Below are 16253 nucleotides of genomic sequence, written 5' to 3'. Positions count from 1 at the left end.
ATATCCCCAAACTTCAATCGCTCATAACTTTCTCATACGAACTCCGATTTCCGCGTTCCATATGTCCACGAACTCGTATCGACACGCTCTACGATTTTTGTGAAGGAAGTTTTCAGAGATACCCAACGAATAAAAAGTCAACCCTTGCGCCCCCCTAAAATGACGCTTCCTGAATAATTATTCGCCCGAAACACTTCCACTCCATCCACGAGCCCCGAAATCGTCCGATAATCACTAAATTAAGTTCCGGACAATAAATACGAATTTCCAGGGCATCACATATATATTTATATATATTCATTTGTCCAATTGTTCTAAAGAAGTTCTAAATATCCAATTATAACTTTATTCTCAAATGATATACTATCATATTGAATCCAATGCCCAAAGACCTAGAAGTTTAATATATAATCGCTACAATTAATTTGATCCTCTCATATCACATATCTCAATCTCTCATTCCCTAATTAAGCTAGTATTTATAGCTAAAGCCATCAAATAAGTCAATTACTTTGATTATATTATAGATTTTGGTTTTTGAATATTGGTTTTGGATTTGATTATTGCATTTTAAATTTAGATTATGCTTATTTAATATAATTTTTATTATTTAGATTGAATTTTACTAGAATTTTTTTTTCATAAATAGTATATTAATATAATATAGGTTACAACCGCCTAACCGACTAAACCAAACCATCTTTAATTGGATCGGGTTAAGTTTTTTTTTTTAATGATCGGTTGTCTAAAATATTTAAACTGCTCAATTTAGTATAGAGACGGTTTAGAGTCAAAACCGATCCAACTCAATCCGTGTGCAGCCTTAGTACGGGGAGTGAGAAATTGGATTTTTCGATCCCATGTATCCGAAGAACAGAAAAAACTTGTGAAAAACGGGCGCTCTGAATTCTAATGAGCTCAGCATGATAAAGTTTCTTGAGCTCACACAGATTATTTGGATGCATCGATCGGTTAAGCCAAAATCATAAGCTTAGTGAACTCTGGAGTGGTTGAGATCAGTGGATGGCACAAGTTGAATCTTAACCCTATCTGAATATGAATACACCAGCCACGCACCTGTGGCTGCAGGCCTTCCCACACCAATTTAACAATAATCCAGGGTGTTTATTGTTAACAATAAGTCACTTCTATTTCTGAGCTTCTTAGAAATAAAAAAGCAGCATTGGCTGAAAGAAGCAAGAACCCTTTTACCTTCAATATAATGAAGGAACCAAAATCAGACGAGAAAAGAATGAGAGCATGAGATAGTTCTTGAAAAAGAAGCACTGACCATTGCACCTTCCATATTATGAAGGAACCAAAATCAAACAAAAGAAAATGAGTGGCCACATAATCCATAAGAAAAAGGAACAGCTAACTAATAGCTGCCTTCCAATCCAGTAGCAAGGCAGACAAGCTCACTCCCCTAATTGAAACACAAGACTCAAAGACCAAAGAGCTAGATTACAAAAAGAGGACCCTGTTCCACAACTCTTCCCACCTCCCCCTCCTCCCCTCGGAAGTTATATCAGGAACCAGCAAGTAGGTCTAAAAATTACTCAATTTGATGATGAACTACCTACACTATACTTGCCCATAATCAAGAGTGTAGAAAGTGAAATGAAAAGGAACAAAGCAGCTTTATTAAGTAAATAGGAAAGCAGCATATGTGTGTCTATGTTTATATAATAACGATTTTTTGAAGGGCCTAAGATAACATATCATGTGAAATTAGTCTACATAGAACTGTGAATACGTGCAGCATGTATACAGGAACGATTTCTGCTATCAGACAATCAAGACTGAATCAAAACCATGATCAGGTGGAATCATGTCTGAATCTGTTGTCCTGATTCAGCCGGGTAACACAAGGGGTCACCAAACACCAGTTGGCAATTTCTAATAGTACCTGTTGGTCCTGTGCGGAAGGCGAGCAGCCTGCACCAGAATCAGTGTTTCGAAAGTTGCAACATCTCGATAGCCAAAACTGATTCAGTCCCATATCCTACCAAGGTATGATCCTGAAGAAGAGGACCCGTCCATAACATATACAAAATTCGTGGACCAGCTGTGAGGTCAGTTTATATTATTTGATCTCCAAGTAACAATGTGAACAGAAACCATGTTTGGTCAATATTATCATTCCACACTCGGAAAGATAATGCAAGGAGCATAAGCAACCCAATTAATCTGGATCACTTGCAAGTTTCAGCTAGCAAAGATAAATGTTCTTCTACACGTTCTGACTTTCTATATACTCTACATGAGTATTGTTCTCCTAACTAATGAAGATGTAATTCAAACATGTTTTGATTGTTTTCCATTATACTGATGTATAAAATCGCCAACGGGCCAAATGATAGCACTACAGGATGGTCTTTGCATTTAAAGGGATAAAATAAAAACTCCTCGGAGTTGTTATCCTTGGTATATGCTTCGAAATCCATTAGGATGCCACATCTGCCTGGGAACGCAAATGAATAATCTCAGAATCCAGGGGCTCTACATCACTGTTGGCTGCTGATGAGCTAAAGGGGATCTCCTCATCAGATCAAGCTTTTGTCGTTTTGTATGAATCCCAACTGCACAAACAAATAATCAACCAGTCAAGAAGAGGGCACAATACACAAAGACATGCTATGGAAGCAGGGCCACACACTCGCAAAGACATAAGATACTTCTAACCATTTCGTAAAGTAACTCAGGCCCATTAACAACAATCACTTATATTAGAGTTACGGCATGCAATGTAGAGTATCTAAATGAATGAAGAAAAACAAAGCCGTTGTGTTTTTCTTTCACATGTCAATTACAGCTCTTTGATATTCTACATATTCGGAATTGAATAATGGAAGTTGCAGAAAATGGCATGGAACGCAAGCTTCGTACTTGCAAATCAATCAAAACATCCACTACACCAACCGAATTGAAAAGAGCTCACCTTAGTGACAAAGACAACACTACCAAACAGAACATAGATCATCAACTCAAGTCAGTTTACAGATACTAAGAAACACAAGGGAAATTACCTCTGACCCAATGGATCAACTTCTTCCTTGCTCATAATCTCCGCCCATGTGCCCTATGCCGATTGTGGTTTCCAGGTTTTAAATGTGGGTTCCTATGGCCAAGCCCCTGCTTAGGTAGATCATGCAATTCCATTACCTGTACTGTCCGTTGCTTCTTGGCATTCTCAGCTTGTTGATAACTCTCCTGGAGTTTCCTTTTTGTGGCTTCAAGCTTCACTTGCACTGCAACTTCATCTGAACACTTGTATTTATCTTGCTGCTGACCAGTGAGTTGCCTCTTCTGAATGGAAACCTTATCTGTTCTTTGCTCAATATTTGTTACACTACTGACACCCTTTCGCTCCATACTTACTTTGGGAGGTCTCCGAGGGCCAGAGTTGGTGTTTGAGGGCCTATTTGGCTTCACATCAACTTCTTGTTTCACCATCACTGGTTCACTTTTTATTTTCTTGGGAAGCACATTTCCCTGATCACTAACATACTGTTGTTCCTGCTTCACAACATTTTGTTTCTCCAGTGATGGTTTTCTTCCATTTTCACGATTCCTGGTATATTGCCCACTGTTTCGAGGATTCCCATAATCTTCCATACCATCAAAGAACTCAGAGAGTTCCATTGAGGTGGTTTGAGTGGCAAAGAAAGCTCCTTCATCCAATGGAGGAGTGGGAAGTCCTTCTTCAAAGTCATCATCAATTGATGGATCAACAGAATCTGAAATAACTTCTGTTCCCCCAGAAGCAATAGCTGTAGTAGCATTGACCCATTCATCTACCATGACTTTCCACCCATCAATTAGTGTTCGAACAAGATTACGAATCTTCATTGATCCATGCTTTCTTAGCCGGTTAACAGCCTTCCCAATCTCAGTTGCCTTGAGAGTCTCCACAGACAGAGCCATCAACTCAAGCTTCCTCAACGACTCAAACAATACAGCATCAGACTGCCAAAACATTTGATGAATCAGAAACTAAAGCTGTAAAGCACTCTCAGCAGCCAATCACAGCTAAAAGTTCCCCAAAAATGTCACACACACACAACTGTATAATCAATTTGATAAGAAAAAAGTCTGGTCACAAAACCATACCATTTGAGATTAACTGAAAAGTGATATACCTCATGTTCACTATTCTGGAAGATCCCTTTGATCCTCAAAACCTCCCCGAAAACCTGAGACTCTTGTTCAATCTCATCGGTCAAAGCCTCAGCCAATCCATAGCTGTAATTGCTATCCTGATCATTCTTCATGCTCATTTCACCAATCTGATCATCTCTGCTGCTATTGACCTTGCTCTCTTTACTAGCCCCGGCCTCAAAATCTCTATCACCTCCTCGGTCATCATCATCATCATCATCATCATGCTCCACCTCATAGTGATCATCATGACCATGACCATGACCACCAGGCACCACCAACTCCACCTTTTCGCAACCCGAACACCTGCTCATTCTGCAGGAAAACAAGAGCTCAGCAACTCGATCCCTCCGCAACCTGAACTCCTTGGGACAATCCACAGCGGCAACCATGATGGCATGGTCAATGATGCCGAAAATGTCCGAATTCGCCGTCCGGAAATAATTCCTCCAGTAATTCAGTGAAGACCCAGACTTGGCCGTGGTCGCCATGACCGGAAAAACCAAGCTCCGGATCCAATTGCACACACCGCCGATCGCCACACAGATCAGATTCTACTCAACATCAAACCAAAAACAAATCTCAATCAAATTCAAATCCCGGAATCGGATATCAGTATTGCTTTTAGGTGAGAATTTGGTAGCAGATGATGATCGTTTTATGTCAATATATGGTTGATCGGAAATGGAAGCAAGAATAAAGATAGAGAACCAAGCAATATCTATCTATCTATCTATCTGACCAAAAATCCAAACTTCACCGGAGAACAAAAAAAAAAAAAAAAAAATTCACCAACTTTGTGGATGAAAAGGGAAAAAGTGAAAAAATTTAAATTCTGGAGGGGGTGGGATTATCTGGGTAATTGGAAAAACATGGAAAAGATTATGATGAGAAACTGCTGAACAAAAAAACCAGGGGTGATGGAAGAGGAAGAGAAGAGAAGAGAAACCAAAACAGGCCTGAAACACCAGGAAGGTTCGGTTATGAGGAATACCGCCCTTCAGCTTTTGGTTTTTGACCAAACTTTATTACTTATTTGTTTTTTTTTTCAGAGGGTCTCGGACTCCAACCTTTAAATCCCTTTTTTTTTTTTTTTTTATAGCTATTTTTCCTCTTTTGGTAACATTATCTAGCAGATGACGAAAGAGATAACTGCTTTCTTTTTGGGAAAAGTTACCAATTACATCTTCGAAGCTTTGAACCTAGTTTTTTTTTTCCTTATTCTCCTGCGGTAAATATGGAATAAAAAGGAAAATTGCATTAGATATGGTATTCGAATCTACCATAAAAATATGAATACGGAAAGAAAATAATGTTACGTAAATATCCGACTCTACCGTAGATACATGAATACGAAAAGAAAATAACGTTACGTAAATATCCAAATCTACTGTGGAAACATGAATATGGAAAGAATATCTTGTTACAGTAAATAACTACTTAGTCTTATATATCTTTTTTTTTTTTTCCTTTCTTTTTAAAAGAGGATCAAAGGGTTTCACTCCTGCCCCCATGATGACTCGAACCCATGACTTCGTACATAAGTAGTGGATGCTCTAACTACTGAGCTAACACCACTGAGTTAATATACCGTTATATTAACTAGTTTTGACTATTTTTTTTTAGTTCAAATAAAAAGGAAAATTGTATTAGATATAGTATATGAATTTACTGTGAAAATATGAATACGGAAAGAATATCCGTTACGTAAATAATTACTTAGTTTTATATACCATTACATTGACTAGTTTTGAGCTATTTTGTTTTTCTTGAGTTCAAATAAAAAGGAAAATAGTGTTAGATATAGTATCCGAATCTACCATGAAAATATGAATACGAAAAGAATATCCGTATATAAATAACTATTTAATTATCTATACCATTAAGTTGACTAGCACAAAGTAGTTCAGATTTCTTGAGTTGATGTTATGAATGTATAACGGTAAGGAGTACGAGTACGGAAAGAATATGAAAAAAAAAGGAAGAAATTCACGGGCTGCTTAGTGTAAAAACTACACAGGACACGTGTTCTCTTTTGTGTCAAATTAAGAATGCAGAAATAATTTAGGTGAGGGAAGTAATTGAAGAAGAAACCCTAGAATGAGAGTGCCACTGCTCTCTCTTTATTATAGTCCACCGCGACTAGATTTTCAACGTCGGCTCTAGTCAATCACCCCAACCTTGGCCACTGATGGCATCCCTTCCCATGGACTCAAGATGTGCAAAGGATTCAAAGACGATCTTGATTGTCTCTTTATTGTGGATGCTGCACCTAACCATTCTTGGATGGCTTTGATGCGGCATCATCTGCTTGCTACCCGACCATCAATTGGGATTCCAGTGATGAAGGGTCGCGATTCTCTACCCAAGCTTGTCATCGTCAATCTGGTTCCGACTAGATTCAAGGCTCAAGGATTGTGGCTGAGGCATTCAATTGGTGCAACTGGTTTCTTTGTGGTTGCAACAAGAAGATAGGGTGATGGCGCCATCGACTCGGCTCGGTGGAGGAGCAAACCGCCAAACGCTGCCCAACTGTGCGATGGAGATGAGCTTGGTGTTGGGTCTCTCCGCATAGGATTTTGGGTTTTTGATTGAGCCTGGTTTGGGTTTGGTCTTAAGCTCTTTAAATCCTTTATTTAGTTATATTTTACTTTGCCTATCACTATGTCTTTGTTACGTAGTTCATAGGCTCGTTTGAATAAGTGAGCATGGGTATCATCAAATGATTGGACCTAATCTATGTATCGTTGTGGTTCTTACCACAAACTCTTTATCTACCCATAGATGGTAGAGGGAGGATATGTAATGACCATTTCTGGCTTGTGTATTAATATATCAACATGGTATTTAAAAAAAAAAAAAATTTAGGTGAGGAAGGATTTTGACTTGGCCATTAAAGTCCGGAAGCGAACAAAAGTGGCGCGAATATATCTTATCTCAATACTGTGGCGAAAGAGAGATCCAATGGAATAAAATTGGTTAATATAAACATCAATTATCTTATATTTTTTTTCTTGAATTTAAAGTTACAAATGTATAATGGTAGAGAATATGAATACAAAAAGAATATAACTCCTTGCTTTGAATATGTTAAAAGATTAAACTTACTAGATTTGTGTTTATTTTTTTCTCTCTCTCTGACCTAGCTCTGCTTGGGGCGGCGGTGTCTCCTTTGAGATCATCCTTCCCTGTATCTACTCCACTTCAATGGAGTCATTCACGGGCTTTGCTCCGTCTCTTGCTATTCTTCCTGCCTTCTGCAAAACATCTGCTTACGGAGACTCTGGGACGGAGGCTCTGAGTTCTGGTCTTGAAGGAGTGCAAGGCCAATCATGGTATTCGGAGGTCGTCCGTGGTGGTGTGCTGGCTGATGGTGACGACGGTTAGGTATTCTTATCGAGCTCGACTATTGGGGAAATATGGGATCATGGTGATTTTGGTCTTTGGTCTTGTTTATGCAGGGTGGTTCATACTCTCTCTTCGAATTCTCCATGACGAAGGTGGGCTGGTGATCAGGGATCGAGCCGGCGGTGGTGGTGGGCTGACCCGGATCCGGATCTGGGATCCGGGTGGTTTTGGCAAACGGGTTCGGATCTAGGATCAGGGTGGAGATTGGGCTTGGTCTGTGGCCCACTATCTTTGGTAGGTTGTATATCAGCTGCTAGATTGGTTTGGGTCTCTTGTGCATTACTGATATTGGATTTGAGACCTATGTCTATGGTATCTGTTTGTGAAAGATAGCTTGCCAACATGGCCATGTTCTGACACCCTTGGGCAGCTTCAATATTTAGGTGGGAGAGTGCCTTCATTCCGGTGCCAAGTTGGTTTTGTCAATTTATGCGTTGGAGTTCAATGGGTAGTCAAATCATCGACTACTCAATTCACTACACGACTACTCAATTCACTACACGACTGCAATCCGTAGTGTAAAATTAGTGCTGCGTCTTGACGTTGCTGCTCTTGCGTCGTTAACTTTTTATATTTCATATGTAACATACTGTTTTGTTCCCTTCTTGATGTCTTTTGGCATCGTTTCGTTGTAATTTTTCAATTTCAATAAATGGTTGACCTCCTTCGATTAAAAAAAAGAAGAAGATTAAAATTTAATTAAGATATGGGGGGAGAAAATGATCTGTGGCTAATTTCAAAAATACACAGGACACGTGTTAACTTTTGTGTCTAAATTCGAATGAAGAAATAAGTTAACATTTTCTTTATTTTAGGTGAGAAAGGATTTTGAACTTGACCATTGAAGTCCAGAAGCGAACAAAACTAGCGTGAACAAATCTTATCTCAATAGATTGCTATGGAAGAAAGATCCAATAAAATGAAATTAGTTAATGCAAACAACCCGCGCAAGTTAAGGATGTCGTCCCGGTCAAGCGTCAGCTAAGACACAAGGCAAATATGACATCGTCTAGTTGCGCATAGGAAGGGCCGAAAGAGTTAAGCATGCAACTGGTCTTGGTTTTTGCTCTTATAAAAATACCCCAAGGGAGACTCTGACTTGCAAATGGTCTTGGTTTAGAGTCAAACTTGAAATCCTCCCTTGGGTTCTTATTTTTATAGCTAAACCCAAGGGAGACTCGGACTTGTAACTGTTCTTGGTTTAGAGTCAAGTTCAAAATCCTCCCTTGGGTTTTTATAGCTAAACCCCAAGGAAGACTCTGACTTGCAACTAGTCTTGTTTTTGCTCTTATAAAAATAAAAATAAAATCAATTTCTTAAAATTATTTTAAATTACAACAAAATGAACTTGAATGGTCAAATCAAAGACATTTCATTTCAAACGTTATGGGTTTTTTTTTTTTTTTTTTTTTTGACCTTGTCAAGGGGAACATAATATAAACCTCAACCGTTCTTGTTTAATTACACATCAATTCCTATGTCAAATTCAAGACTTCTCTCTCACAAATGAAAAACGTGTGCCACACTATCAAATACCCATGTGATAATAATAATAATAATAAAAATATAAAAAGAAAAATTGTCAAAGATATAGTATCCGAATCTATCGTGAAAATATGAATACGGAAAGAAAATAACATTACATGAATATCTGAATCTACTGTGGAAAACATGAATACGGAAAGAATATCTCTTTACGTGTTGACTAGATTTCAGCTATTTTGTTTTTCTTGAGTTCAAATAAAAAGGAAAATTGTATTAGATATAGTATCTGAATCTACTGTGAAATATGAACATGGAAAGTATATACCGTTCCATAAATAATGACTTAGTTTTATATATCGTTACATTGACCAGTTTAGAGCTATTTTGTTTTTCTTGAATTCAAAGTTACAAATGTATAACGATAGAGAACACGAATACAGAAAGAATATAAATCATTGCTTTGAAAGCACTGAAAGATAAAAATTTAATAGTTATCAACTAAGATACTGAAAAAAGAAAAAAGAAAAATTTACACGCAACTCAATTTAAAAGTATATAAGACACGTATTCTCTGTCTAAAAGAAAATGTGGAAATAAGTTGACATTTTCTTTATTTTCGGTGAGGAAAGATTTTGAACTTAGCCATTAAAGTCCATCAGCAAACAAAAGTGGTGCGGAGAAAAAAAAATGGCGCAAACATATCTCATCTCAATAGATTGCGACGAAAGAGAAGTCGGATGAAATAAAATTGGTGAATGCAAACAACCCACGCAACTAGTTAAAAGATGTTGTCTCGATCAAGTGTCAATTAGGACCCAAAGGTAACTAACTGTACGTGACATCATCTAATTGCGCATAGGAAGTCTACAAAAATGGCACACCGAGTAAAGCACTAAAGCATGCAAAGCTAAAAGCTAAGGTAGACTATTGGGTCTCGTTTTCTTCTCTCATCAAAAAAATCAATTTTCTCAACATTAAAGTCGGCGGCATGTTGGTAAGGTATAATTTCAACATTATAAAAGTTATGAGTTTGATTCTCACTTACATATATAAGGGTGGGTTAAGGATTTAAAAAAAAAAAAATTTAATTACAACAAAATGAACTTAAACGGTCAAATCAAAGAAATTTCTTATTTCAACCTTTCTTTTTTAATTACACAACAATCCCTCTATGTTAAATTTAAGACTTCTGTATCACAAACGAAAAACACGTGTCACTATGTAAAATAGCCATGTGATAATAAATAATAAAAGCTGAAGTTCAACGCTCGTGGTAGGCCTGTGACCAAAGAAAAAAAGGTCGTGGTAGGCGGAACCTTGACTTGAAACGCCATGTAAAATAATGTTGAGAGTAGTCCCATCTCTACTCGTTCGTATACGAAGGATTAGATACGCAGGGACGGAATCTAATTCCTTCCGTCTCAGATACTAGTGGTTGCTGGGAATGTTCTCTTCCGCTCTCTTGAGCACTCGTATACTTTAAAACATGGTGTTAATCTGTTGCAAAAATGTCGATAGGATCTGACTTTGCCATGGTACGTAGATCACTCTGCTGCAGCTTTTTACCTTATAGTTTGCATAATCTAACCACAGTTCTAAGGTGTTTCTTAAGAAATAATTTCCTTCGAAAACCAGGCCACTAGGGTTGACAATTGATATATGTACGTGTATGGATGCAGTAATACAGTACTGATTGTGAGTCATTGTTGAAAACCATTGCAAAGTGAAAATGAAAGCTTTGTTTTTTTTTGGTCAGAGAGAATAAAAGCTTACAGCCGATCGAAGAGGATCAAACTTTTTTTTTTTTTTTTTTTTAAAATTAAAGAGGATCAAAGGGTTTCACTCCTGCCCCCATGGTGACTCGAACCCATGACTTCGTACATAGGTAGAGGATCAAACTCAATTATGCAGAGGATGAAATCTCCCAGCTTTTTTATGCTGGGAGATCATATGGATTTTCTCTTACATGATCAAGAAAATAAAGCAACTAATTAACAAACATCATAAGCTTGAGAAATCGTGGAAGACAAGTTTCATGTATATAACTTCTAGTACACAAGTTGAAGAAATTCCTAATTTTAACTTCTTTTTTATTTTATTGTCATAAAAAAAAAAGTTTTTTATATTTTATTTTATTAGATTACACTTGGTCGTTCTTAAGTTAAAGTTAAAAATGTCTTTTATAAAGGAGAGATTTGAGCAACTAATGGTAGCAAACTAAAACTTTGAAGGTCAAAAGACGTAGTAGGCCAACTTTGACCTTGATACATTAATTGGTCAAGTAGTCTCTCAACTCTACTCATATTTGATTACAATCTGAAACAACACCCGCAAGAAAAAATTCACTTTAACTATTCTGTATCAAGTTTATCAAATCATTAGTGTGCCGAATCAGTCTCATTTCCAGTAAGGAATTTATTTTACAAAGCTCCACAACAAGACATCTTTCTATTTGCAGACAGTCGGGGGTTTTTTGTTGTCATACTATCAACTAGCTTCGACCATTGATCATGCAGTTCTTGGTTAGAACTTAGAAGTCCGATATTTCAATGTACCAACGTAACCTACTAGCAAGAGAACATTGCCTGCCCCAACAGTAGATACATGTAGGATCAACCAGCGTATACACTATACAGAAAAGCTGGCTGCAATTAACATCAAGCCTATGAAGTAGTTTAATTGATTTCCCATACAATGGAACTATAACGATCATGATGACTTCTAAATTTAAAGAACAGGAAGCTTGCATATGCCACTAGCATTACACAGCTACTAAATCTTGAAAGGGATAACTCCGACTTCCAAAATGCGCCTCTGAGTGTGTAAAGTGAAGCACAACCGGAAGCATAATCCCCATTAAAGCCATTGGCAGCAATGTAACGTTCACGAGGGCGTGTTGCTGTTGCGAAAAGATGTACATAAAGATGGCATGAATGTCAATGTACCCCTGTTACGATAAGTTCAGCGAATACAGTTCGACAAGACTATGAAAATCTACCTTGTTGAAAACTTGAACTTTCTTGCAATGGATGATCCCACCAGTGAAGAAGGCCCATCTTTATGCAAGAAAGTTCGCCAAAGAAGTTGTTGAGACTTTTATTACCCCCCAATAAAATTTAGTAAATTTTTATTGGGGGCAATAAAGTTTATTGGGTGTTATTGGGGGACAATAAAACTGGACACCAAACTCCGGTCACCAGTCACCGAATGTTGCCAGTGACTGGAGTTATGTGAAGTCTTCGATGACTTCTCTCTCTCTAAGTGACAAAGAGAGAGAGAGGGCAAAATTGTCCCAAAAAAATAAAAATAAAAACTTAATTGGGTATTAGGGCATAAAATATGTAATTTATTAGGTAAGTGGGCAATCTCATAATATGTTTGGACAACTGGGTTAGTGTAGCTTAAATTTAGATAAATGGACATTTTTCCTTTATTATTTTATAAAAACAAAATACAAGAATATATAGAGATCGACAAAAAAAAAAACAACTGTTTTACTTCGGAGACGAATAAATTTTTGATATAAATACATTATCTACACTAAAAGAAATCCACAATAATAGACAAAATCCTAAAATCCTATATTAGGTTACCCCACCATCAAAATCCTCCATGTCAAAGTGCCCATCAAAATCGATATCGACACCATTAGCTCAGCTGTACAACCAAAAAAAAATGAAACATGCACAACGCTACAAGTGGGAAGACAGTGGAGAAAACATTTTCAACGTTTTCTTCTTTGAGTTGCGTTTTTAAGGCAAATACCAATCCATACAAAACAGTAATATATATTGGAGAAAATTAGATTATCAATCTATCAGGTAAAACTCATACTTCTTTTTTTATCAGTTTACACTCATTCCACATCAGTAAACATACAAAGTAATGGATTCTAACCTAAGGAAAATTTGGTGTATTAGTAACGGAAATCATATAGCAACATACGGATGGCTTACACAGCTCCAGAACCGTAGTTCCTCAGATAGTCAGATGAGTATTTGTATGCGAGATGTGTTTGAACAACGTACTGATTTTTTAGTACAAACATTTTTTAACTTTTAGAATCTCATTATAGTCATTAGAGTGTTGGTGGTGGAAATCTCAGTTCTCTAAACTTGGCTCATAAATGAAGTAATCTTGTACTCCATACGGGCCTATAGCTCTAGGTACTTTCTAGCCATGTAACTCACCCCAATGCATTTCCATTACTTTGTTGATGCTCAAGACCATAAGATTTAATTGAAAAATGATACTTTTTCTTCACTCCATAGTCCATACAACAAAGGATGGAAGTATAAAAGTTTGACATGCTCCCTGCACATAGAAATTAAAAAGATTGAAATGAGTTTTAAATCATCATACACAAATCAAAAGGGAAAGAAGTTTTTTTTTTTTTTTTTTAATAATTACTAGGATTAAATACTGCTTACTCCCTATACTTATAGGGTTTCGTCGTTTCAGTCATTGACCTTTGAATTTCACCTAAAAAGTCCCTGAACTCTCAATTTCCTCCCAATTCGTCCCTACCGTCAACCCTCCGTCCAACAGTCCGTTATCTCGCTGAGGTGGCAGCCATTTCCATGCCAAGTCAGCTGGGTGCATTAAATTTCAAAGGAAAAATGACCAACTTACCCCGTGCTTCAATTTTTCCATTTTTTCACTCCTAACTTGATCAATTTTGTTGCTCCAAATCCCCAAATCACATAGATCATAAACCAAAAAATGATTTCTGCTAATTTTTTGTGGCATAACAACCCAAACAATCAGAGTAAGCTGGAAGCATGGCATAATAACCCAAACAATCAGAGTAAGCTAGAAGCATAAATTGAGCAATTAAGGTTCATCAACTATGAAGGTTCAAGACAACCATTCACCTACATTCATAATAAACCCAAAACACATGGTATTTTCAGCAATAGCAAGCCACAAAATAGAGATCTAATTTACCCAAAAAAAGAAAAATCTGAGCATTACATCCTCAATAATTGTTCAAGTAGAAGATAGCTCTAATCATCTTATCAAAAGATTAGAGCTAGCAACCAAGTGTCACAGCACAAGGTTGCCCAAAAAAAGGATGCCTAAAAATTAATAATCTGCTTGCTAATGTCCGTTCCATTTCGACAACTATTTTTCATCTCCTTTACCTGAGTATTGCTTGATCCTTTGAGAGGACCTTGTAGCTGTTGTATCCTGCTTCCTTGATGCCTTAGAAGATTGGACTGGCCTTGAACCTGCTGGGGCAGATGCAGCTTGAACAGGCCTCGAAGTTTGCTTAGCAGATGCTGCAGCTTGTTGAGGCCTTGATGCTTTTGGAGCCTACCTATTTGCTTCCAACCTTGAGGCCTTCAAGGCAGCCATTTTTTTCTGGAAACATACACAAAAACCCAATAGAAGTACATGAGCAGAGTTTAAAAAAGGTTGAGCATTACATACATGGAGATATAGAAAAGATAATCAATTAGGTTACCCTTTGGTACTCTGCCCTTTCTTTGGCTTTTTGCCTCAATTCATTATTGGTCATGGACTGTTTCTTGGCTTTCTTGGATTGTAACAAATAAGGAACAAGTAATAACCATGTTAATTGACAACCACACTTCAAATGACAATTACTTGAGTCATATAAGTACTTTATACTCCCATTTTACCTGATTTTCAGAAGTTTGTCCCTCCTCATTGGAATTCTTCCTCTTCCTATTCAATGTTGCAGTCTTCTTTTCTTTTAGGGGTAAATGTCTTTGACAACTTTTGATGTTGTGACCAACTTGGCTACAATTACGACACCTCAGCGATCTTTGTACCCTTCCTAGTTTAACACCACCATCTGTCACCTTTTCTGAAGCATGCTTGAATCTTTTTGTTTTTGGTCTTCCAGGTTGGCTTGTATATTGGGGGGGGGGGGGGGGGTAAGATAGGTGGATCCTCACCTCTAAACCATAAATCCATGCTATTAACAGGCTGGACCAGGTTGCTATAGATACTCATATAGGTCTTCTTGAGATAGCAAGCTGCCACATAATCATCCGGGTCTTCCCTCTTCATGTAAATGGCAGAAATAGCATGCTTGCAGGGAATTTCAGTCAATTCCCACCTCCTGCAAGTGCATGTCCTCATTGCAAGGTTCACTACATTCTTTGATCCCTCAATATTGTCAACCTCAGCAATGTCTTCACCATTGAATGTTGCAATACAATCCACAGCAGCCTTTTCCTTGTTTGTCTCTATAATAGCCCTTGGCTTGGGGAAGATATTCCCATGGTGTCCTTCCATTTTTTCCTTCCTCACTGCAATCTGTCTCATTAGCTTCACCCTTAATTCTTTAAACATAGTCACATGGGGCTTACCCCTAGCATCTAATATCCAGGCATTGAAACTCTCACAGATGTTGTTAATCATGATGTCACAGTCCACATCTGTGTTGAAGAAAGCCCGACACCAATGTATAGCTGGTCTCTCGGGTGCTGCAAACATAATCAATTAGGTTGTGATAAAAAAACATCATATTGTAAAGAAAATAGAAAAATAGAACATTGCAAGTAAAAGCACAAAAAATTACCTGTCATCCACTTGTAGGCATCATTATCTAGGCTTTTCATCTCATTCATTTCTTTCTGAAAATAAGGCAAGGTGGTTGCCTTCGCACAAGCCCACATTTGATCCTTCATGACCTTTCCCGGAAAGTGCTTTGTGAAATTTGTCCACATATGCCTCACACAAAATCTAATGTGAGCCCTTGGGACTACCTCTTCAAATGTAGGTATTAAACCCTTCTGTTTATCACTTATAAACACCCAACCCCTTCCTTCATGTTCAATGTCCAGATCCTTCACCAATAACTCCAGAAACCAGATCCATGCATCCTTGGTTTCCAGCTCCACCATCGCATATGCAACCACCCATGATGTGTTATTTGCATCAATTGCTACAGCTATTAACAGTTGCCCCCCAAAAGGTCCCTTCAGGTGTGCCCCATCTAGTCCAATGACAAATCTGCATCCATCCTTGAAGCCATTTTTTAGAGCTCCCAAGCAAATATACATCCGTTTAAAAACTGGCCTCTTGCTACCTTTAGGAAAACTACACTTAATATCAATAGAGGTTGCTGGATCAACCCTCTGAAGCTCCCTGCCATAATCACAAAGCCTTGCATATTGCTCTTGAATGCTTCCCTCATATTCCAACAGAGCTTGCCTTTTAGCTTT

The 16253-nt window shown here is 37.7% G+C and overlaps 1 protein-coding gene across 1 annotated transcript; it reads right to left on the bottom strand.

The window, feature by feature from the left end:
• Window positions 1-2049: 2049 nt before the first annotated feature.
• LOC112186547 (probable mediator of RNA polymerase II transcription subunit 26b) lies at window positions 2050-5186 on the bottom strand. Its single transcript, XM_024324994.2, has 3 exons — window positions 4143-5186; window positions 3030-3969; window positions 2050-2582 (listed from the first exon to the last, which is right to left on the bottom strand). Exons 1-2 carry the CDS (start codon window positions 4650-4652, stop codon window positions 3061-3063), a joined length of 1419 nt encoding a protein of 472 aa, XP_024180762.1. The 5' UTR covers window positions 4653-5186; the 3' UTR covers window positions 2050-2582; window positions 3030-3060.
• Window positions 5187-16253: the final 11067 nt, after the last annotated feature.

The sequence above is a fragment of the Rosa chinensis genome, chromosome 2 (assembly GCF_002994745.2).
Source record: "Rosa chinensis cultivar Old Blush chromosome 2, RchiOBHm-V2, whole genome shotgun sequence".
NCBI classification, from domain to species: Eukaryota; Viridiplantae; Streptophyta; class Magnoliopsida; order Rosales; family Rosaceae; genus Rosa; species Rosa chinensis.
The sequence above is the reverse complement of the archived record's forward strand: the minus strand, read 5'-3'. Positions and strand labels throughout refer to the sequence as shown.